Source organism: Hyperolius riggenbachi, chromosome 4 (assembly GCF_040937935.1).
Source record: "Hyperolius riggenbachi isolate aHypRig1 chromosome 4, aHypRig1.pri, whole genome shotgun sequence".
Lineage (NCBI taxonomy): Eukaryota > Metazoa > Chordata > Amphibia > Anura > Hyperoliidae > Hyperolius > Hyperolius riggenbachi.
The window spans coordinates 151002983-151025919 of NC_090649.1; the positions used below are offsets into that span (position 1 = coordinate 151002983).

General features: G+C 43.4%; 1 protein-coding gene across 1 annotated transcript in view; it reads left to right on the forward strand.

The window, feature by feature from the left end:
- The window catches only part of PCOLCE2 (procollagen C-endopeptidase enhancer 2), an 83500-nt gene that overhangs the window by 15915 nt on the left and 44648 nt on the right, over positions 1 to 22937 (forward strand). Inside the window, exon 2 of the mRNA XM_068279250.1 lies at positions 11576 to 11684. Within this exon, the coding sequence (XP_068135351.1) occupies positions 11576 to 11684 (109 nt within the window). The remainder of the gene's footprint in view (positions 1 to 11575; positions 11685 to 22937) is intronic.

Below are 22937 nucleotides of genomic sequence, written 5' to 3' on the forward strand. Positions count from 1 at the left end.
CTGCTGTTCACAAATGCTGTCCATCTAATCTGAGCTGGAGCTATTTTGCAAAGAAGAATGGGCAAGGATTTCAGTCTCTAGATGTGCAAAGCTGGTAGAGACATACCCTAAAAGACTGGCAGCTGTAATTGCAGCAAAAGGTGGTTCTACAAAGTATTGACTCAGGGGGGCTGAATAATTACGCACACCCCCACTTTTCAGTTATTTATTTGGAAAAAATGTTTGGAATAATGTATGTTTTTCGTTCCACTTCTCCCATGTACACCACTTTGTATTGGTCTTTCACGTGGAATTCCAATAAAATTGATGCATGTTTGTGGCAGTAATGTGACAAAACGTGGAAAACTTCAAGGGGGCCAAATACTTTTGCAACTCACTGTAGCATTACTTTCTCACAATGCTCCTATGAGATAAAATCTGGACTGCATGACTTGAAATAGGTTACCTAATAGAACTGCTTTTTACTAATGATGAGACACATTTTTATCAATATAGTATTATACTATAAATATATTGTGAAATAAAAGCATCTTATGTATATAGACTTAAAAGGTTCATGATTTTCTTCCAAAATAATATGTACCATAATATGACAAATGTTTTAGGTATAGAATAATAAATACATTCTAAATGCTGAAAGGTTCTTTTGTAAAAGAAGTGGTCAGCCTCTGTTACAGATTCAGAAATTGCCATGTTCAAATTATTAGATGTCTTAACCTGGGAGTCCATTTATACAGCAATCCACAGAGGTAGTTTTGATCTCAATTTGTGGAAAAATCGACATATTTCATCCATTTCCCTGAAGCAAAGTGCGACCTCTTTTGGTATTTGCAGGTGGTCAGTGTCATTCATCTGCTTTTAACATGTTTAAAATTCAGCCTTTGGGTTTCAGTATTCTTGAAGGTGGAAAATGTTACATCAGTGACATGACAAACATGCTGGGCTTTTATGAGATCCCTGGTGTCTGTCTTTGTGAGCCTGACATCCTTGCAGTATAGGATGATATACGATCACTGGGATGCCTCTCCTCTCTCAGCAGTGAGCCAGACGCAGCCTGAGATTTAGGTACAAACATTATTTTACCTTTTAAATGTCACTGTTGTATTAGTTATAAAAAATAATTATTAGAAGAGACGGTTTACCCACAGGATTAGCTTTAACATGAACCAAGCGCCATTTTTAGTACCCAGGGTATGTATCTCAAAAGAGCACATTAAACATGCATGCCAACAATGTGGCTCATTATAAAAAAATATTATCCTACTTCCTTCTACTTTCAAGGCCTGTCCAATTGCAGGAATTTCAGGCAGACAAGTACTGCTGCAATTATTTTTATTTCACACATTCACAGAGAACAAACAATAGCTTTTATCAGCGGGGGGGGGTGGAAGACATATTGGGCACTATGCTTCAAAGAGTTTAGAGAAGCCATAGATGCTATCTTCACACCTTCCCCTGGATAAATAATGGGCAGGTAGTGGGGGAGGGGGGAACATGGCAGCGCCTATAGCTATTATAAACCAGGACGAACTTCAGAAAAGAAATGGTGCTTGGTTCCCTTTAGATCAATTGGCCTCATTACAAAATTTCAGATGCATGCACTCTCCCCCCTCCTACACCCATAACTTTATTATAATTATTTTTTTTTTTTTGTATAGAGCCAACATAGGCATATAGGCAGAGTTATTACATGCTTTCTTTGCTTCTGTCACAAGGGAGCCATCGCTGTTGCAAATTACAGATGCAGAAGAGTCTCAATCTTCCAATTTTAATATTAAATACTTAACGCAGGAAGAAGTGAAGGCAAGACTAGATAAATTAAAAATAAACAAGGCACCTGGCCCAGATGGCATACATCCTCGGGTCCTAAAGGAATTAAGTTCAGTTATCGATAAACCCCTTTATCTTATCTTATCTTTTGTGACTCTCTTTCAACTAGCAGAGTTCTAGTAGATTGGCGTACAGTTCATGTTTTCCCATTATTTAAGAAGGGCAAAAAATCAGATCCGGGAAATAATCTTATTTCTCGGCATCAGCATGGGTTTACTAAAGACAGGTCCTGTTTGACTAACATGCTGTGATGATTTGCTCAGCTGCCTGTGCAGGCAGGCAGCTTTTTGACCATTGTTTTGATTTGCATGCAGCAGGACTCTGGAAAGAAGAGCTTCTGTCAGTTTGGCAGCTTGTGCTTGCAGAGGAATTTGCATACGTTGTCATGCAAATTGCCTGGCCACATTCATTGGAGGCGTGTACTATAAGTACTATGTCTTTCCCACAATGCTTGGCTGTTCATAGGGATTTCGTCCTGTGTAACACTCCTGGTGGGGTGTCAGCCTTACTCTCTGTTTGAAGATCAGCTTAGAGTAATTCCTGGAAACTGTGCTAGGCAGATTTCCCTAGTGCAGTTAGGATTGTATTATCTGTATTGCCTGTTCCGTCTGTCTTGTGTTTGGATCGCACAAGCCCTAGCGTTAGCGGCTGTGGATCCTTCTGATTGTGTCTGGAGTGTAGGTTGGAACAGCGGTTGTTTCTGCCTACCTTATCTGTTCTGTCTCCTGGGATCGCGCTAGCCACTTTTCGCTAGCGCTGTGGATCCTTCTGTTCTGTCTCCTGGGATCGCGCTAGCCACTTTTCGCTAGCGCTGTGGATCCTTCTGTTCTGTCTTCTGGGATCGCGCTAGCCACTTTTCGCTAGCGCTGGGGATCCTTCTGTTCTGTCTTCTGGGATCGCGCTAGCCACTTTTCGCTAGCGCTGGGGATCCTTCTGTTCTGCTACTCTGTACCTGGATCGCGCTAGCCACTTTTCGCTAGTGCTGTGGATCCTATCTCTCGCTTGTCCCTGTTTTCGTCTGTCTGTCTTGTCTGCTACGCTTGCTGGAGGCTCGGTGAGGTAACCGTTAAGCAAGCGTACGCGTCCTCTGTTTCATGTTTGTCTGTCAATGGTTAGTTAGGCGTGCTTGTCTCTATTGTGCTTATCACGTGGAGACTGCGCATAACCGCGTGCACTGTTGCGAATGAGTGCGGTGTCCGCAGTTAGCTAGCGTTTGTTATTTTCCTTGTTATTCTCATTGTATTATTTGCTGTGCCTTTGCTAACCTCGTATTCTATTCTGATCTGCCTTGTCACGTCTGGCGATCGCACCTCTCGCGATCGCGTTCCTATTTCATATCTGCTGTTGTGTGTGCGCGGTCGCGGGGTGGCGACTGGATTGGTGCACACACATACAACTTGTAACGATCCGCTCAGCTGCCTGCGCAGGCAGGCAGCCTTTTGATCATTATTCAGGTCTGCATGCTGCAGGACTCTGGAAAGAAGACCTTCTGTCAGTTTTGCAGCTTGTGCTTGCTGAGGAATTTGCATACGTTGTCATGCAAATTGCCTGGCCACATTCATTGGAGGCGTGTACTATAAGTACTATGTGTGTCCCACAATGCTTCGCTGCTCATAGAGGTTTGTTCCTGCTGGACTCACCTGGAGTGTCAGCCACTGCTATCTTAGTATAGTTAATTCTTGGGGAGTGCTCCTTGCATTCCTAGTTAGTGCAGTCAGTTTGTGTATAATTTGTACTGCCTATTCTGTCTTGTCTTGTCTGTCGCGATTGCGCTGTCACCAGCGGCGGTTGATAGCGAATCGCTCTGTCTTGTTTGGATCGCACTAGCCTGTAGCGGCTGTGGATCCTTCTGATCTAGTTTCTGGAGTGTAAGCTGGAGCAGCGGTTGCTACCAGCTACCTCATCTGATCTGTCTTGTTTAGATCGCACTAGCCGCTAGCGTTAGCGGCTGTGGATCTTTCTGATCTGTGTTCCTGCTTGGATCACACTTGCTCTGGCGGAAGAGCGGTGGATCCTTTCTGCCAAGTTCCTGTTTCTCGTTTGTCTGTCTTGTCTGATACGGGCGCTTGCTGTAGGCTCGATGAGGTAACCGTTAAGCAAGCGTTCACGTTCTTTGTTTCGTGTTTGTCTGTTGATGGTTAGTTAGGCGTGCTTGTCTCTATTGTGCTTATCACGTGGAGACCACGCATAACCGCGTGCACTGTTGCGAATGAGTGCGGTGTTCGCGGTTAGCTAGCGTTTATTATTTTCCGTATCTTCTCATTGTATGATTTGCTGTGCCTTTGCTATCCTCGTATTCTGTTCTGATCTGCCTTGTGTCACTTCTGGCAATCGCCGTTCTTGGCAGTTGCGTTTCTGTTTCGCACCTGCTGTTGTGTGTACGCGGTCGCGGGGTGGCGACTAGATTGGCGCACACACATACAACCTGTCCCTTTGCTCGTTCTCATTCGCAATCGCTTCTCTTGCGATTGCGTTCTGCGCTTCGTACAATTCCTGTCTGGCATTTGTGGAGGTACAGAGGATTGGTTCCTCTGCACTCCCCAGCGCCATCTGCCGACAGGAATTTCCCTCTACTGGTGCTTACACCAAAAGCTGGGTTCTAGTATCTTGACACGCTTGTGGAGGACCTCCGCAGTGTCAGCGCACATCTTTGTGCGCTGAACACGGAGATATCCCACAATCGTTACACAACCTGTCCCTTTGCTCGTTCTCATTCGCAATCGCCTCTCTTGCGATTGCGTTCTGCGCTTCGTACAATTCCTGTCTGGCATTTGTGGAGGTACAGAGGATTGGTTCCTCTGCACTCCCCAGCGCCATCTGCCAACAGGAATTTCCCTCTACAGGTGCGTAGCACCTTTTGCTGGGTGCCTGCAATTACACGCTTGTGGAGGATTTCCGCCGTGTCAGCGCACGCGTTGTGCGCTGATCACGGAGAAAGTTCCACAATCGTTACACATGCTCAGCTTTTATAAGGTAGTGAACACTAATGTAATTATTGGGAATGCTGTAGATGTGATATAGTGGCCTTCGACACTGTTCCCCACAAAAGTCTGGTGCAAAAGTTGAGGATGCAAGGACTGGGGAAGAGTCTGTGTGCATGGATAGGGAACTGGCTAATGGACAGAAAACAAAGAGTTGTGGTCAATGGATCTTATTCAAAATGGGTGACTGTTAGCAGTGGGGTCCCACAAAGGTCAGTACTGGGTCCAGTACTCTTCAATGTATTTATTAATGATCTAGTAGATGCAGTAGAAAGTAATGTTGCTATTTTTGCCGATGATACCAAATTGTGCAGAATCATCAACTCACAGGAAGATATTGACATGCTGCAGCAACAGAATCTGGATAGGATGGCTATATGGGCACATAAATGGCAGATTAAATTCAATGTTGAAAATGTAAAGTCATGCATTTTGGTCATACCAATGGTTTAGCACCATACAAAATAAACGGGATACAGATGGGGACTTTAAACCTGGAGAAGGACTTAGGAGTACTCATCGACAACAAGTTAAATAATCAGATTCAATGCCAAGCCGCTGCAGCTAAAGCTAATAAAATTTTGGGATGCATTAAAAGGGAAATAAAAACTCGAGATGCTAGCATAATATTGCCCCTATTTAACTCTCTAGTAAGGCCACATCTGGGAATATGGACTTACAGTTCCGGGCACCACATTACAGGAAAGATATCGCAGTTTTGGAGCAGGTGCAGAGACGAGCAGCAAAATTGATACAAGGGATGGAAGGTCTTACCTACAAAGAAAGGTTACATAAACTGGGTTTATTTAGTCTGGAGAAAAGACACCTTAGAGGGGATCTAATTAACATGTATAAATATATCAGAGGGCAATATAAAAGCATGGCAGATGAGCTTTTTGTCCCTAGGCTTTCATAAAGGACTAGAGGACACGATCTGCGCATGGAGGAAAAAGGTTTTAGCCATTTATTTAGGAAAGGGTTCTTTACAGTAAGAGTGATTAAGATGTGGAATGCATTGCCACAGTGTAATGATCTGCTCTGCTGTCTGCACAGGCAGGCAGCTTTTTGACCATTATTCAGGTCTGCATGCTGCAGGTCCCTGGAAAGGAGACCTGTTTTCACTCTGCAAGTTTCAGACTTGCTGTTCTGGTGAGGGATTTGCATTCACTCATCTGGTTATTGATAGCTCTGCCTCTTTTGAAGGCTTGCAGTATAAATGCCATTTCCTCCCAGAATTCCCTGCTGGTCATAAAGGTTTGGTTCTGCTGGACTTACCTTGAGTTTCAGCCCCTCTGCTGATTGTTTGCTAATATTGTTTAAAAGTAATTATCCTTGGGAGTGCACTAGCATTCCTTCTAGTGCCGTCAGATTGTTAATTATTTGTATGGCCTGGTTCTGTCTTGTCTTATCTGTTGCGATTGCACTTTCTCCAACGGCAGCTGATAGTGAATCGCTCTGTTTGCTTGGATCGCATTCGCCCTAGCGGTAGAGGCGGTGGATCTCCCTTGTCTGACTCTTGGAGTATAACATTAGCTGCGGTTGCTACTGGTTACTCCTTCTGTTTGTCTTGTTTAGCATGAACGCTTGCTGTTGTCTGGGGTGAGGCAACCGATTAGCAATCGTTCGCGTTATTTGTCTGTCGTCATTTTCTGTGTTCAATAGTTAGCTAGGGTTGGTACGCTTTGTCGCTGTTGCGCTTAACGTGCGGCGACCGTACCTTGAACGCGCTTTGTCGCTATTGCCCTTAACGTGTGGTGACCGCGTTTAGCTAGCCCTGTCAGTTCCTTGGTGTTGGATTGCAGTTTGTTAATTGGTTCTGTCTTTATTCATTCTATGATTTGTATTTACTCAGTCTTGTGTCTCTATTAGCAATTGCCATTCTTGTGATTGCTTTCTCACTGTGGTCTTTGCTGTTGTATGTCAACCGTCGCCGGGTGGCGACTAGATTGGTGGACATACATACATTCTGTCTCTGTGCTCACTCTCTCGTAAGAGAGGCTATCTTGCCCTGTATTGCTTCACTTTGTACAATCTCCATCTGGCATCTGTGGCTGTGCAGAGGGTTTATTCCTCTGCACTCCACAGCTCCATCTGCCGGTTGGAATTCCTCTCTACAGATATATATATAAACCTGGTAATGTGTATTAGTCAGTCAGTAGGTGGCAGTGTTGTGGTAAAGTGTCATACCGAAACGCTTCAGTATATACTGCTGCACCTGTATGTAATGCTGCATTAAAAGCGCTATAAATATTACCTTGCTAGAACCATATCATTCCTTATTACGTTAGAAACAGGAAACACTAGTCGGAGGACCTTGTTCTTGTGAGCTTACAACCTAGACCTTTGCTATCTTGCAAAAAGAAGACAATAATAAATAAATAAAATCATGTGTTTAGGTGGCATGTTTGCCCTACCTCATGAGCTTCAGTGGGCTCCCTTATCAATGGGGAATCTATGCTTTGGTTTAATTGGAGCCACCTACCTCCTCAACTCATCACGTAAAACCTGCTAGCTATTAGCAGATTTCTGCATTAATGTTGGTGGACCTACCACCCGACAACTCCGTTATGGTTGGAAAGCCCTCCTTATGGTTCTCGGTTGGCCCATTTTCTATCAGAGATTGTTGCTAGTGTTCCATTGCATCCCAAATCATGCTATTAGATATTTTTAAATAGACTGAATGTTTAGTGAAACTTTTGATTGTATAAAAACATTACTGGTATTTTGAACTTAGATCCAGAACAAACCAATTGCGTGTAAGATTTGTGCCACACTGAGTGGTGAAGAGCTGGCAGTGTTCCAGTTGATATTCCATCAGTTATCTGCCTAACATGACATGGAGATGAAAATCAAATTGAAGGAAGATTACGGTACGCATGACAATTGTACATGCATGAGAGTGGAAAGACACAAAAACAGTACATGAAATAAAACCAGGCATTTTAGCTAAATGGTGGTATAGTTATAGACTCAGGGGGTTTCTGTACCTCTCCAAGATTCTGCCCCTGCTCTTGGTAGATAGTCATACTGACAGCTGTTTGACCATTCCTTGTGTCTGAGGGATGCAGGTCTCTGGATAAGAGACCTGGCTTTGTCTTGCAAGTTCCAGACCTGCTCTGCTGCTGAGGGATTTGCATACATTGGTTATGCAAATCATCTAGCTGCTGGCAGTATAAAGGTTGGGATCACCCACAATCCTTTGCTGGTCATTCCTTCAGGGTTTGTTGTAAACACTCCTAGAGTGTCAGCCATGCTATTTCTTGTTAAAGTTATCTTAGAGTAAATCTTGGAACTGTACTAGGCAGTATCCTAGTGCAGTTAGATTGTATATCTGTTTTGTCTGTCTGTTGCGATTGTCCTGTCCCAGCGGTGGTCGATAGGAAGTCGTTCTGTTTGTCTGGGTGCTAACCGGGGCAGCGGTTGCTACCGGTAGCCCCTTCTGATCTGTCTTGCTTGGATCGCACTAGTCTTGCGCTAGCGCTGTGGATCCTTCTGTTCTGTTTTCCTGGATCGCACTAGCCTCTAGCGGTAGTGCTGTGGATCCTTCTGATCTGTCTTGCCTGGATCGCACTAGCCTTGCGCTAGTGCTGTGGATCCTTCTGTTCTGTTTTCTTGGAGTATAGCTGGAGCAGCGGTTGCTACCAGCTATCTCATCCGCCTGTCTTGCTTGGATCGCACTAGCCCCTAGCCGTAGCGGCTGTGGATCCTTCCTAGCTTATTCCTGTTTTCCGTTTGTCTGTCTTGTCTGATACGAACGCTTGCTGTAGGCTCGGTGAGGTAACCGTTAAGCAAGCACTCGCGTTCTCTGTTTCGTGTTTGTCTGTCGGTGGTTAGTTAGGCGTGCTTGTCTCTGTTGTGCTTAACACGCGGAGACCGCACTGTAAACGATTTCGCTGTTGTGAATGAGTGCGGTATTCGCTTTTAGTTAGCCTTTGTTATTTTAGTTACTTCTCATTGTCGTTTGCTGTGCCTTTGCTCCTCTCGTGTTCTGTTCTGATCTGTCTTGTGTCACTTCTGGCGATCGCCCTTCTCGCGATCGCGTTCCTACTTTTGTTTCTGCTGATGTGTGTTCACAGTCTCAGGGTCGCAACTAGATTGGTGAACACACATTCATCCTGTACCTGTGCTCTTTCTCTTTAAGGGCTGTTCAGCCCCGCATTGTCTTGATCTGTACAATCCCCATCTGGCATCTGTGGCCGTGCAGCGGTTGTACTCGTCTGCACTCCACAGCGTCATCTGCCGGTGGGAATTGTCCTCTACTGGTGCTTGCACCAAAGCTGGGTTCCCCCCTTCATACGCTTGTGGAGGATTTCCGCCGTGTCAGCGCACGCCTTGTGCGCTGATCACGGAGATTATTCCGCATTCGTTACACCGACTTTTGGTTTCTTTCCTTTTACTCTTTTCTACTTATTCTTTGTTTTTCATTTGGTGTCTTTTGCCCTCTCCAGGCAAAGGGAGCTGGGCATTACCCTCTCCAGGCAAAGGGAGCTGGCTATTACCCTGATTGTTGCAGATGATACAAGTTCTTTATGTTGGCATACATCTGCTGGATATAGATGACAGTTATGGTTCTGCACTATGAAAACCTGATAAAGAGTTGGTTAGTCAGGAGCTTATGCTTACCTCTCCAACTGTTCTGTTTCTTTCATCTAGGATGAGCTCTTAATGATTGTTCATTTGAAATAAACTGCGAATGATAGGGCTTGTCTTGCTTTGCAAAAGTATTCTCTGTTTCTCTGTTGCCATGTATATTGTTGTGGTCTACTATTACTGTAATGATGACCTATTTTGAAATAAAAAAAAGGTTAAAAAAACTTAAGATTAGAATAACTATATTAAAATATTTTTTATTTTAAAAAAAGGTTTATGGGATATATACATTATCTATCTATCTATCTATCTATCTATCTATCTATCTATCTATCTATCTATCTATCTATATATCATTTTTGGAATGGTTACGGTAATTTGGCATGCAGCAATAAAGTAGAGCAGGCCTCCAGCCAGAGTGTTTATTTTAGCTTTAGACTGAGTGAGGAAATATTGCAACCATTGTTGGGTTTTGCGTTTATGTTGAGGAGATTTCCCCTCACTAACCGTCTTAGTTGCTCTTATCACTGAGACCAGGATGTGAGGTAAAGGATACAGAAATAAAAAAAAAAATTTCTAGCTAAAGCTTCTCTCCGGCAGTTAAACCTGTGTGAGACCCATCTGGGAGTCTTCTTCCCTTCCTCTCCTAGCGATAGTTGCCACTGGGAAGAGGAAGCCAAGGGAAATGCCATGAGGAGAAAATATCACCTTCCCATCCAAGTGCGACTCCCGTTGGTCCCTGGTCCTCTGCTCATTCCCTCTGACCTCTCCCAAATGTCCATTTTCTCCATTGCCACCAGTGAATGTTCAAAGGCATAGAAAGGGTAAAGGGATCATGGTGTGTCAATCAAAGCTGCTCCTCTTACCTTCTGTAGTACAGTACAAGTTACCAGGAGGGAAAACATGTGGTGGGCATATTGAAACAAAACTTTGGATAGATCTTTATCACTGTCACCACAATGCTGCAGACAAACCTGAAAGAGGAAGTTGAGAAGGGTGGCAGGCTATAGGTTTAAATGTGCTTTTTCCCTTTATTGGTGTTTTTATTCTTACTGTAATGATTTAATGAAAATAAAGGTTAATGCTAGGATGAGTTTATATAGGAAGACTGACATGTACAGAAATAAAGAAATAAGGATACCCGTGTGTCTGTGTGGCTAGAGTGAGAAGGACTGAGCACACAAGCAACAACACTAGGTTTATTTGTATTCATTTTTATTCATTTATCATGGCGGTTACTAAATCATGCCAACTGTCTTCTGTGAATTGGGATATTGAGTATCTCTCATATGGATGTCACCTTTGTCAGATAAGACGACTCAAAGACCTTCTATAGCCTACAGAGAGTCCACTGTGTCACAAGGATTTCATGGAATGTTTTTAATGAATAAAAAGGTTGTTTAATCAAGTAACTATGCCTATTAGGTAGCCATTTGCTAGGTTTGTGTACAGTCTTACACTTCAAGAGGAGAATCTTTATCACATTCAGTCAAAATTTAGTACCAGTTGCCTGGTTATCCTGCTGATCATCTGCCTCTAATACTTTCAGCCATAGACCCTAAACAAGCACATGACAAGATTAGCTGCATGCTTTTTTCTTGTGTTATTATTATTATTATTATTTATTTATATAGCGCCAACATATTCCGCAGCTCTTTACAAAGCACAATAAGACGACAAGGGGAACATAGATACAACTAACAAATGTCCAGCAGAGTTCCAAGCAGCACAAATATTGTTACAAGAACAGTAAACATTAGGAGGATGACCCTGCCCTTGCGAGCTTACAATCTAATGGAACACTACTGCAGTCAAATAGATCAACAGAGCTTCCAGGCAACTGGTATTGTTTAAAAGGAAATAAATATGGCAGCCTCCATATCACTCTCACCTTGAGTCCACGTTTAGTAAAATAATACATGGTCCAGCAGGGGCCAAAGGAGAGCCATGGTATGAAATGAGGATGTATCAGCTGGAGAAAGGAGACAAAGTCATCAAGTGTTGCACTGATGGCTGGAACTAATAAAAAGTGTGATCTTATTGACTGTTGTGGGTTATTAAATTAGCATATGAGGTTTGCTCTTCTCTGTCTTGTTGTGTGTTGTCTCCTCCCAATCACATGGAGTCTATATTTGTAGCAGATTGCTGGTTACTTATATACCTTTTCTGTGCAGGCATCAGTTTACCTGTGGTGGAAATCTAACTGGAGAAAGTGGAGTATTAGGAAGTGAAGGCTTTCCAGGAGTGTACCCACCCAATAGCAAATGTTCATGGAAGATTACGGTAGGTGGTCATCCTTTCTTATGTTTTGTTTGTTTTACATACAAATTGTGAAAGGGGATTTAAAATGAAAAAAAAAAAACCAACATATTATATACTGTATATACATTAATTAAATGTTACAGTTATCATCATAGTGCTCCTTTAAACCCAAGTACCCTGAACCCATCAGAAGTGCCCCTGGGGGTACAAGTAGCATTTGTTGGGCACTTGCGTGGTTTCACAACAATTAAAAAATGGATCTGGTTGAGGCTGACTCATTTCTTTTCTTTAGATATAAATTGACTAAGATAAAGCTAATCTAATAGGAAATATATGTGAAATGTAAATATTGTAAAGAGTTTATCTAAGTCTCTAGTAAAAAAAAATGCTCCAAAAATACACTGTATTATTTTCAAATAGATTAAGTGTTTGAACAGCGCTCAACAATCATCAATCAATAACATAAATTCCATGAACTGCACTCACAAGCCAATGGTAAAAGTGATGCACATATCAGTTAAAACATGTCTCCACAATGCCGCCATAAGCTCTGCTCAATGTGTTTCGTCATCAGGACACATCAGGGGCTCCTCTTAGGTCAGATATCTTGACCTTACACTAGCCTCTGCAGCTAATGTAGCTGAAACCCTCAGTGCCTACTGCTGAAATCCCACCCGCAGTAGACCATAGCCGCTTTCACCGCCACAATCCCAAGGGGGTTGGACTATAATAGCAAAATCTGGTGCCCAAATTACTTCACAGGTGCTGGCCAAAGTCAGGCACTGTCCATAGCCATGGTCTTCGCCTGCTTAAATGATTTAGTAGGCGCTGGCTTTCGTCAGCTCCAGCACCTAAATTACCAGGCACGCACCGCATCTAAATCACCTGCTTCACTTTGAAGGGCTCTCCATCTAATCTCTATCATAGTCCTATGTCCATTGTAATCTAGGGCCAATTTAAGGAGAAGCCAATGAACTTCTGTATGTTTTGGGTATGGTTTTATTTTTGGGTGTGGTGTTGCTGTGTGCAGTGCTACATTTATAATTATTAAAACGTAACTCCAGTGTAACTTAAAGATATTGTCAGTCACACTGTCTCCATATACAACAATGGATATGGACAGTGGCTTTACTATTTACTCACCCACTTTGTGACACATAAGAAGAAGGCCCCGCCCCATTCCGAAAAAATGGCATGACATTTTTTCTGTGGGATTACCTCCGCCACAGCCCAACCTCTTTCTATGTAGCCAGCCCTCAGCTTTTGGCCGTGGCATACTCTAGCATCATTGGGTGTGAGGCACCCCAGGTGTGTATAGTGTATAAAAATATATATGCCCCAGGCCCGTCTTACCTGACCCTTATGTCAGCTCTAAAAAAGAGGTGCTGCATTATATGATAGGGATCCATTAACCTCTGCAGAGCTGGGAGAGGGCATATCACAGACTTTCACAGTGCTTACTTTATGGTCCAAGAATTAACTATGTGACTCACGTGGCTGGTCCTCAAGTGGTTAGTGGTCAGTAAGACCCTGATAGTGGTGGTGGAGTGCCTTTCTCAGTGTTAATCCAGTTTAGGCAATGGTGAGATCTGGTGTATCACCAAATGAGCTGTAAGAGATGGCATGCCATCAGTAAGCTGTTTATATTGCTGTAAGTACATTCAAGCATTAAATACAGTGGAGAAGACTCTTTCAGCCAACCTGCTGCTTGTGCTTTCATGAGTTTTGAGAAATAGATGTGTTTGTTTGAAGAGACATGTTATGACTATGAAGTGAGTCGTATACCTCTTGTAATGAGCTGGGAATGTTTCCAGACAGGCAGATTAGTCATAGTTACTGGGAGACTACTGACTCAGATACCCATAAGCCATAAGTGGCAGAAATGACTACAGATTCCATGCATAACAAGATGTCTGCATTCGCTGTCACCAGCCACATGTTAGCGTGCTAGTAGTATGTACTCGTGAGTCAGAACAGCAGATGATTCCAGCCTACTAGAAGTCTTAATCTCTCTTTCTGACTACAGAAGGGAAAATGCAGAGAAGCTTGACAGAAGGAGAATCTACTGTTTTTTTACCTTTTGCATTTGTCTGGTATAAAAAATATGTGTATGAACAGGCTGGGTTTATGTCATCTTGTAGTTTTTATGATGGTATTCAATAAAGCTCCTTCTACATCTCATTATCATGTAAAACCGATCCTTCTGTCTCCTCTCAAAGCCTTGCTAATAATCCCCCTGAAGTTTGATAATCCTCAGAGTATAACTCCTTGGAGGTGTGGCACAGTATTAAATATTGTTAAATAATATGTAATGTATACAGTATGCACAAATCACAGGGGGACACACTGATGTAACTGCCTGTGGCTGAACTTGCTAGAGTTCAAACCTGGAAACATAAACTCTAAGCTGTGAATCTGTATGAATCTGTATGTAACATGTATTGTGTATATATATAATACTGACAAAGTATGCAGCAATTTATACAATATATAGCTATGCCACAAGCTGTTCCTCAGAGGCGTTTACAATCTAATCTTGCCATAGCCATAAGTCTCTCTCATAGACTAAAAGCCAATACACATGTGAAATCAATGCTGCCCAGCGTGGATAAGTACCTGATTCCTTGGGTGACATTGCAAGACCAAAACTGACAGATACGTCACTAGCCTGCAAGCTAGCTATGTGTACTGTTTCTATGCCGGTGGGAGGGGGGGGGGATAGGTGACAGTGACAGAGCAGTGCAGTTGTAATGTCACATGGAGGCTGGGTAAGTGGGGAAAACAATGCTCTTGGCTGAAGCGATCCGCCATTTTAGGGATGGCGGGTGAAGGAGAGAGATGAAAGTAGTATTGTGTATTGGGCTAGAGCTGTAAGGCAGTATCAGATTTATGCACTTATGGTAGATTGACTACTTACTTGGGGTGGGATTCCAAGGGCTTAAGAGGTTTAAATAGGGAAATTTTAGCTGATACCAGCCAAACCTTCATATTGTCCTTCAGTTATAGACTAGATGATGCTGAATGTCTGGGTAAATGAGTTGCTTAGGGGGAAGCTTTCCTTAGAAAGGTGGGAAGAGAGGCTAGTCAGATCGCCAGTGATTTTTCAGCATCCAGTCAGGAATCTACTCTATGGAGTACTTCTTGAATGTCGGCTACATAATGTGATTTCCAATTTTCTGTAATTAGTGCTTTAGTGGATATAATCATATGAGTGGTCAGGAACCTTTCTTGTGGGGAGCTAGAAATAGGTTTTACCTGTCTTTAATTATGAAAAGCTGGAAGATGAACCTTAAAGAGAATCTGTATTGTTAAAATCGCACAAAAGTAAACATACCAGTGCGTTAGGGGACATCTCCTATTACCCTCTGTCACAATTTCGCCGCTCCTCGCCGCATTAAAAGTGGTTAAAAACAGTTTTAAAAAGTTTGTTTATAAACAAACAAAATGGCCACCAAAACAGGAAGTAGGTTGATGTACAGTATGTCCACACATAGAAAATACATCCATACACAAGCAGGCTGTATACACCCTTCCTTTTGAATCTCAAGAGATCATTGTGTGTTTCTTCCCCCCTGCAGTTCTCATGCACTGAAGTTTCAGGCTGCTTGTTTTTCTCCTGCAAACAGCTTTGCCCTTGTCTGTAATTCTTCAGTATGTGAAAGCCCAGCCAGCTCAGAGGACGATTTATCCAGCTTGTAAAAGATAAGAGAGAAGCTGCTCTAATCTAAATAATACACAGGCAGTGTGCATAAAGGGGCCTGAAAGAGTGAGTTCATAGCAGAACCACAACACTGAAGAACTTGGCAGCCTTCCAGACACAGGCCGACAAGTCTGACAGGGGAAAGATACATTGATTTATTACAGAGACTGTGTTAGTAGAAAGTGCTGCAGTTAGCCAGAACACATTAGAATAGCTTTTGGAACTAGTAGGATGATAAAAAACAGGATGCAATTTTTGTTACGGAGTCTCTTTAACAGCCTTAGGCCTCTTGCACACTCTATGCATTTCTGATTCCGATTCCGCTTTTTAATCGGTTTTTACCTCCGATTCCGATGTTTAATCTTTACTGCATGCTGCGTTTTTTGATCCGTTTTTCTGTTGAATGCATTCAGGGAAAATCGGAATTGAAAATCGGAAACGGAATCGGAATCAGAATCAGAAAACGGATTTGCAGTGTGCAGGGAGCCTTAAACTGACCACAATCAATACAATCAAGTAAATTGTTTTTTCCATGTTTTTCAATAAAATCATCAGATTTATTAAAAATAAAAAAATGCTTTTCCCAATCAGAAAAAAAGAAGTTGATTTTCCTGTTTTTTTTTTCTATAAAGATCTGATTGGCTGTGGAAAATTGAATGATGTATGGTAGGTTTCATAACATCATCTAATAGCTATAAATTGAAGACAATTATTAAAATAAATGTAACTTTATTTATCGATAAAATAAAAGAACATAGTGAAAAGTTATTTGGTCAAAAGAAAAAGAGGGATTGTGGAATCAGAAAGGTCCGAAGAATGAAATATATATTTGTGAAAAAACAGTTATATAAGTTGCAGGACGAACTGTGAAAGCACGTGCATTGGCAGTTCACAGTGAAACAGCACTGTGATCTGGGGGAAACTTAGGATCAGAGCCGGGACAAGATCCTTCAGCACCCAAGGCTGAGACATCAAAGTGCGCCCCCCCATCCCTCCCTCCCAGCCATCACACACTGACTGCTATTAGTAAGAGGCGCCCCAGGGCCCCCAACACCTTAATCTCTAGTTATCTGGCTTGCAGTCACCACTATATATCCTGTTTTTTTATTTCTCTCTGCTTCAAACACAATAGAGGAATGATAGCTGAGTAAGTTGTGTGCCCCCCTCCTACGCTGCGCCCTGATGCTGGAGCCTATCTCGCCTCTGCCTTGGCCCAGGCCCTGCTTAGGATTTTATACAGATAACATGCGATGCTCTCTCGGAGAGAGGTGACCCACTTCCGTCCACACTCCGGTCCCAAGGCGAGAGGCTCTACGTGCCAGGTCCCCCCACGGGAGGGGGACCGGCTATCTCAGGCCGACCTGGGCTCCTCGGCACTGCGGTATCGTCATGTTTAGGGGGGATTCTGACTTATAGGCGTTCAGTCATAATCTTATAGATGGTAGCTTCGCCTCATTGGCTCCTCAGCCAAGCAGATACAGATGATATTAATTTGGAACAGGAGCAGATAGGATAACCGTTTGGGCGATAAGGAGCAAGGAAACGTTTTGCCATACTGTAATTCTGCTGGGACTTAAAGTGTACCTAAAACAATAATTATTAAAGCATTTATAATTATGTGGGGCTACCTTCAGCCCCCTTTAGGCCATTGGCGCCCTCGCCATCCTCGTGGCCTGCTCCAATCATTCGCTGGAAGGCCTGGTCTCTTCTTCCAGTCATCTCAGTTGTGTTGTACTGTGCATGCGTGGCCCGGACGCACACACGCGCTCCCCTTGTCTTGAGCATTCTGCAATTGCGCACTAGTACTGCAATGGGTGTGCAGGCGTCTATGCATGTGCAGTACAGCAAGACTCACTGCAACTGAAAGAAGAGACTGGGCCGGCCAGTTGACGATTAGAGTAGCCTGGGAGGACGACAAGGGAGCCAACGGCCTAAAGGGGGCTAAAGGAATGCTTTAATTCTTTTTATTTCAGGTTTCCTTTAAGGTACACTCAAAGATACTTTAGTTGCCTTCATTGTTATCTGGAAGCGGTAAAATGTTACTTATGTGAAGAATGGAGAGCATTCTGCATCTGTGAGTCCCAGTCAGTCAGTGTATTCATTCTTCTTTGTGATACATATTACTGCCCTCACAGGAGTACCGGACTCTGCAGATCTGCTTTGCATTTTCCTGAATCTCTGTTTTGTATCTGGAAACAATCCCATTCTATTTACAGCTTCAACGCGGCTGTAAAATAACTTTTTCTGAACTGGAAAACCACATCGAAGTATTTCATGGCTTAATACTAGTGTAGCTGACAGACAAGTACCTGAACAGATTTCACTTAGGCATTTCAAGACAACAATTAATGTTAGGAAGATGGATAAAGCGCTAGAGTCACGTTGTAGTATTTCCAAGCATTATTTAGCATTATGATGATGCAGGATCAGAAGTACAACCGTCAGTGACTAAATGTGTTTCTTTTATCTCCGTTTCCTTCATACTGGCATGTTCGGGGGAAAGGGGGGGATAGCAGATGGTACATCTGACATGCATATTTTTACTGTGCTTTTTACAACTAGAAAGGAAATGACTGTAACAAAAAGTTCTCAGTGGTATGATTTGTTCTTGGTTACAATTTCTAAAAAGGTATAATCTTACCTGGAACAACTATAGCTAGCTATTCGTGGGGCAATAATGATCCAATATGGCAAGCAATCAATTGCGCCCCCGACCATCGGAAATTGATTACAGAGTAACACATTCTCTACCAAATTTTTCACTTGATCTTGACTTGCTTTCAGAGAATGGATGTTTTCCAACATGCTCAATCAACCTAAACTGTCTGAAACCAGTCAAAAGATGATCAATTGGACATGTGCAGGACGGAAAATTGCTAAAAAGTTTGTTGAAAGGGACCAAATCATCCAGAAAAATCAATATGTGTTTGGCCAGCCGTAGGGTTCTTTTATACTTAAAGGGAACCTAAACTGACAAGGATATGCATTTTTCCTTTTAAAATAATACCAGATGCCTGATTATCCTGCTGATCCCGTGTCTCTCATACATTTAGCCACAGCCCCTCTACAAGCATGCAGATCAGGTGCTCTGACTGAAGTCAGATTGGATTGATTAGCTGCATGCTTATTTCAGGTGTGTGATTCAGTCACTATTGCAGTCAAAGAGATCAGCAGGACTGACAAGCAACTGGTTTTGTTTCAAAGGAAACATCCATAACCCTCTCAGTTAAAGTTCCCTTTAAGAAGAGTTTCCACAGTGGGCCTCAATGATATTAAATTCGAAGGGAACAGAGCTGCAGGGAGACTTCAACAACAATCCACAGCATGAGCACAGGTATATATGATTTTAAAAGGAAACACACCTGGTAATGGTCAGTTTTATGTGGCGTGATTAATAGTTCTGCTTTGGTTTTTGAAGTTATGTTATTCACCTACACAAAATGCTATGCAAAACAAAAGCTGAATGGCACCTATGAGAACATATGTGTACTTTGTCTAAAAGTCACATAGAGTACTATGGTGCTCATTTTACCATCACAAAAATAATGTTTTTTGAAAACCACCCCAAAAGCAAACACCTAGCCATTGAAAAGTGTTAACACTACAAAATATGGTAAAGCCTTGGGAAAGGGACAGTATTAATTCTTATAAAAAAGACTAAAACATGTTTATTTTTTTAATAATATAATTCATATTAATGCAAATTTGGACAACAGCACTTACCTAGATGGAAGAACACTGTGCAGTACTGTTTACTAGAAATAGGTATAGCCTTTGGCCACATCTGTACAGCATTACATACAGAGGGGGTCTCGTTCCTTTCCCTTTATTCTGTCCAGAATGGATATGATAGATGGAAGTTGTGCATATGCAGAACTTTCTTGTGTTCTTCCATGTTTCACACAGCTTAGTGTCCTAGGAGGCTCGGCTATGGAGAACAGATGGTAACTGTTTATCTTATCAAAAGTATGAACACAGTGGCATGAATGCATTTGTTTAAACATGTGAAACAATACAACCAGTCAGGTCTTTGGGAAAGATCCAGGTTTTTATGGTCGACCCTAAATGCTCCAAAATATTGTGTACTGAGTGTGCTGCAAAATCCAGCACTGCCTTCTCCACTGGCAGCACATACGGCATCTGATTATTAAAGGACACCTGAATATAGAGGGAAATAGAGGCTGCCATATTTATTTCCTTTTTAAGTGGACCTTCCACAGGACAAAGGGAAAATATATAGAAATGCACCCTGTATGTATTTAAAGAGTTTAGCAAGAGTTTAGCCTGTCTAATTCCCCATCATCTGTGACTAAGCACAAGTTGTAATTTGATCCCTCCGTTGTGTCAGCTGACTGCCAGGACAGGATGCTAATCGGTAAACACAGGATGTAAACAATATGTCTGCTTCCATGAAAGCAGGAAGTAGACAAACTGCAGATTTATTGCAGGATTTGCATCAACTTTAACAAGGAAATGCTATGGTCTCCGGTACACTTTAACCACTTAAGAACCGGGCTGTGTTTCTGTGATCTGTGCTGCGTGGGCTCTCCAGCCCACAGCACAGATCACTTTGCAGGCAGGGTGACCAGACTTCCCCCCTTTTTTCCCCACTAGGGAGATGTCCTGCTGGGGGGGGGGTCTGATCGCCGCCGGCTACCTGCGTGTAGCGGGGGGGCTCCTCAAAGCCCCCCTCCGCAGCGATTCCCAGCCTCCCTCTCTTTCCCTCCTTCCCCTTTTCTTTCTGGGCGGCACAGAATGGTATTCCATCCTGCGCCGCCTCTGACAGGCTTCAGCCTATCAGATGCCAGTGATCCCCGGCCAATCAGAGGCCGGGGATCGCCGATCTCCTTTACGGCGCTGCTGAGCAGCAGCGCCGTATGATGTAAACAGCGGGGATTTTTTTCCCCGCGTGTTTACATTAAGCCTGCGAGCCGTGATCGGAGGCTCGCAGGCTGTTCACAGAGACACCCTCCGTGAACTGACATGGTTTCCATGGTAACACCACTTCGACCTGCCGACGCCTATCGGCGTTAGGCGGTCGTTAAGTGGTTAAGCACTAAAAATCCTGACGTAAGATGCATATCCTTATGGATTGTGTGTAAAAAAGGCCTCAAACTTTCCACAGCTGTTAAATTTTTACCACCTACTATAAGTAACAGCTTTATAAGATATAAGTATTTTACATTGCATTTTCTCTGAAACAAATTTAAATTTTACATACAATAATATTTATATTCATATACCGTATTTTTCGGACTACAAGACGCTCCGGACTATAAGACGCACCCAAATTTTGAGGACAAAAACCAAGGAAAAAAAAAATACTAAACCTGGTCTGTCCATGGTCCAGGAGCATCTTATAGACCTTCTCTCCTCAATTATTGTCCCCATTGTGCCTTCATTTTACCTGGTGTCACGGTTTCCTCCTATGTTCTCCATCTCCCTTTGTCCTGTGTCCCCATGTCAACCTGCATCCTCTGTCTCTGTGTCCTCCCACGTTATAGTGTGTCCTCTGTCATATGTCAGTTATCCCCTGTCCTCCACCCCAGTCCCCAGTGTGCTGTCTCCAGTGTACTGTCCCCCATTATCCTGTGCTGGAAGCTTACCGGTATCCAAGATGGGTTCCCTGTGTGGATGACTTCCCCCTTCTCCCCTCCCAATCCTGCGGGGCCTGTGCATGCCAGGCTCTGGACAGTGGTGCACCTGTCGGGAGCTGCGGCCATATTCCAGGTGGACGGGACATGTGGCCTCCATCACCTCCTCTGGCAGGGTCGAGCACACTGCTCATTGCGGGTTCCTGCATCCACACGGATGCATCACGTGGCTGCCGGGGTGCCGATGTTCGGGACACGAGTGTGAGGGCCACCCACATGCTGCTCCAATCGACCCCTGCTGCTTGTTCCATCCATCACCGCCGCTGCCCGGACCGTTGAGAGACTGAAGATAGTGATGCACGCCGAACGACACTATCTATGCCCAGAGAGAAAGCATTGCATGCTGCGCGCCGCAAGTTTCAGAAGTATGGTCATGTCAGCAGGGGACGCATTAGCGAATCAGGCGGAGGGCGCTGCCCCAGCCTGCCAATCATGGCCGCTCACAGCTCCCTCTCCTGACTGCAGTGCACTGACCCCAATGATAAGCCTTGGTCCCGGGATTGACACAATCGCGTCCAGTCAGGAGAGGGAGCTGTGAGCGGCCATCATTGGCAGGCTGGGGCAGCGCCCCCCGCCTGATTCGCTAATGCGTCCCCTGCTGACATGACCGTACTTCTGAAACTTGCGGCGCGCAGCATGCGATGCTTTCTCTCTGGGCATAGATAGTGTCGCTCGGCGTGCATCACTATCTTCAGTCTCTCAACGGTCCGGGCAGCGGCGGTGATGGATGGAACAAGCAGCAGGGGTCGATTGGAGCAGCATGTGGGTGGCCCTCACACTTGTGTCCCGAACGTCGGTGTACATACAGTATGGTATGCTACATCTTCAGTCTCTCAACGGTCCGGGCAGCGGCGGTGATGGATGGAACAAGCAGCAGGGGTCGATTGGTGCAGCATGTCGGTGGCCCTCACACTCGTGTCCAGAACGTCGGCATACATACAGTATGTAAGAGCTGCTGAGGACACTGATGGGACAGGGGGATGAGGGACAGCACTCTGGAGGGGATGGGCAGACAGAGGAGTGGAACAGAGCCAATCAAAATTTAGTATTCGGACTATAAGACGCACCCACTTTTCCTCCCCACTTTTAGAGGAGAAAAAGTGCGTCTTATAGTCCGAAAAATACGGTAAATGTAGTTTAAATCGTACATTTTTTCATGATTGCGCTGCGGAATATGTTGACGCTATGTAAATAAAAATTTATAAAAATAATAATAATAATGATTGTGGTCCTTTAAAGTGGACCTGAACTCTTGCAAAAAACAACAGGAAAACATAGAGAAATGCGCCCTATATTTAGAGAGTTTAGTCTGTTTAATTCCCCCTCATTTGTGTCTAATCACAAGTTGTAATTTGACTTCTCCCCTGTATCACATGACTGCCATGGCAGATAAGGCAGATAAGCTCATTTGAAAGCAGAGGCTGTTAACAATATGTCTGCTTCCATGAATCAGGATGTAGAAACTGCACAGATTTATTTTAGGATTTGTATCAGCTGTAACAAAGAAATGTTTTTTTGGTTCAAAGTTTATTATGCTGTTGTGTATCTTTTAGCGCAGAGAGGACAATTTGAGTTCAGGTCCACTTTAAGTAAAAAAAAAATGTACTTGTGGTTAGCTTTAACTATTATGCATATTATATCACTCCTATCATTAAAATAAAACATTATACTGTGTCCCAAAATACGATGCTGAAAATTAGGGATCTGCTTTGCTGAAAACCAGAAATGTGAGACTTACCGTATGTCTCTGTTATGTGAGAACTCATCTGTAATTTCAGTAGATGGCTCAAACGTTCTATATGGGTTACTAATTCTCCCCCTGGTTATAAGGGGTGTATGTAGCGATGCTGTTGCTAGGATACAGGAAGTAGGAAACAGTGACGTTAGCTTGTATTTGGCCCAGAAAAGTCTGATGGAGCC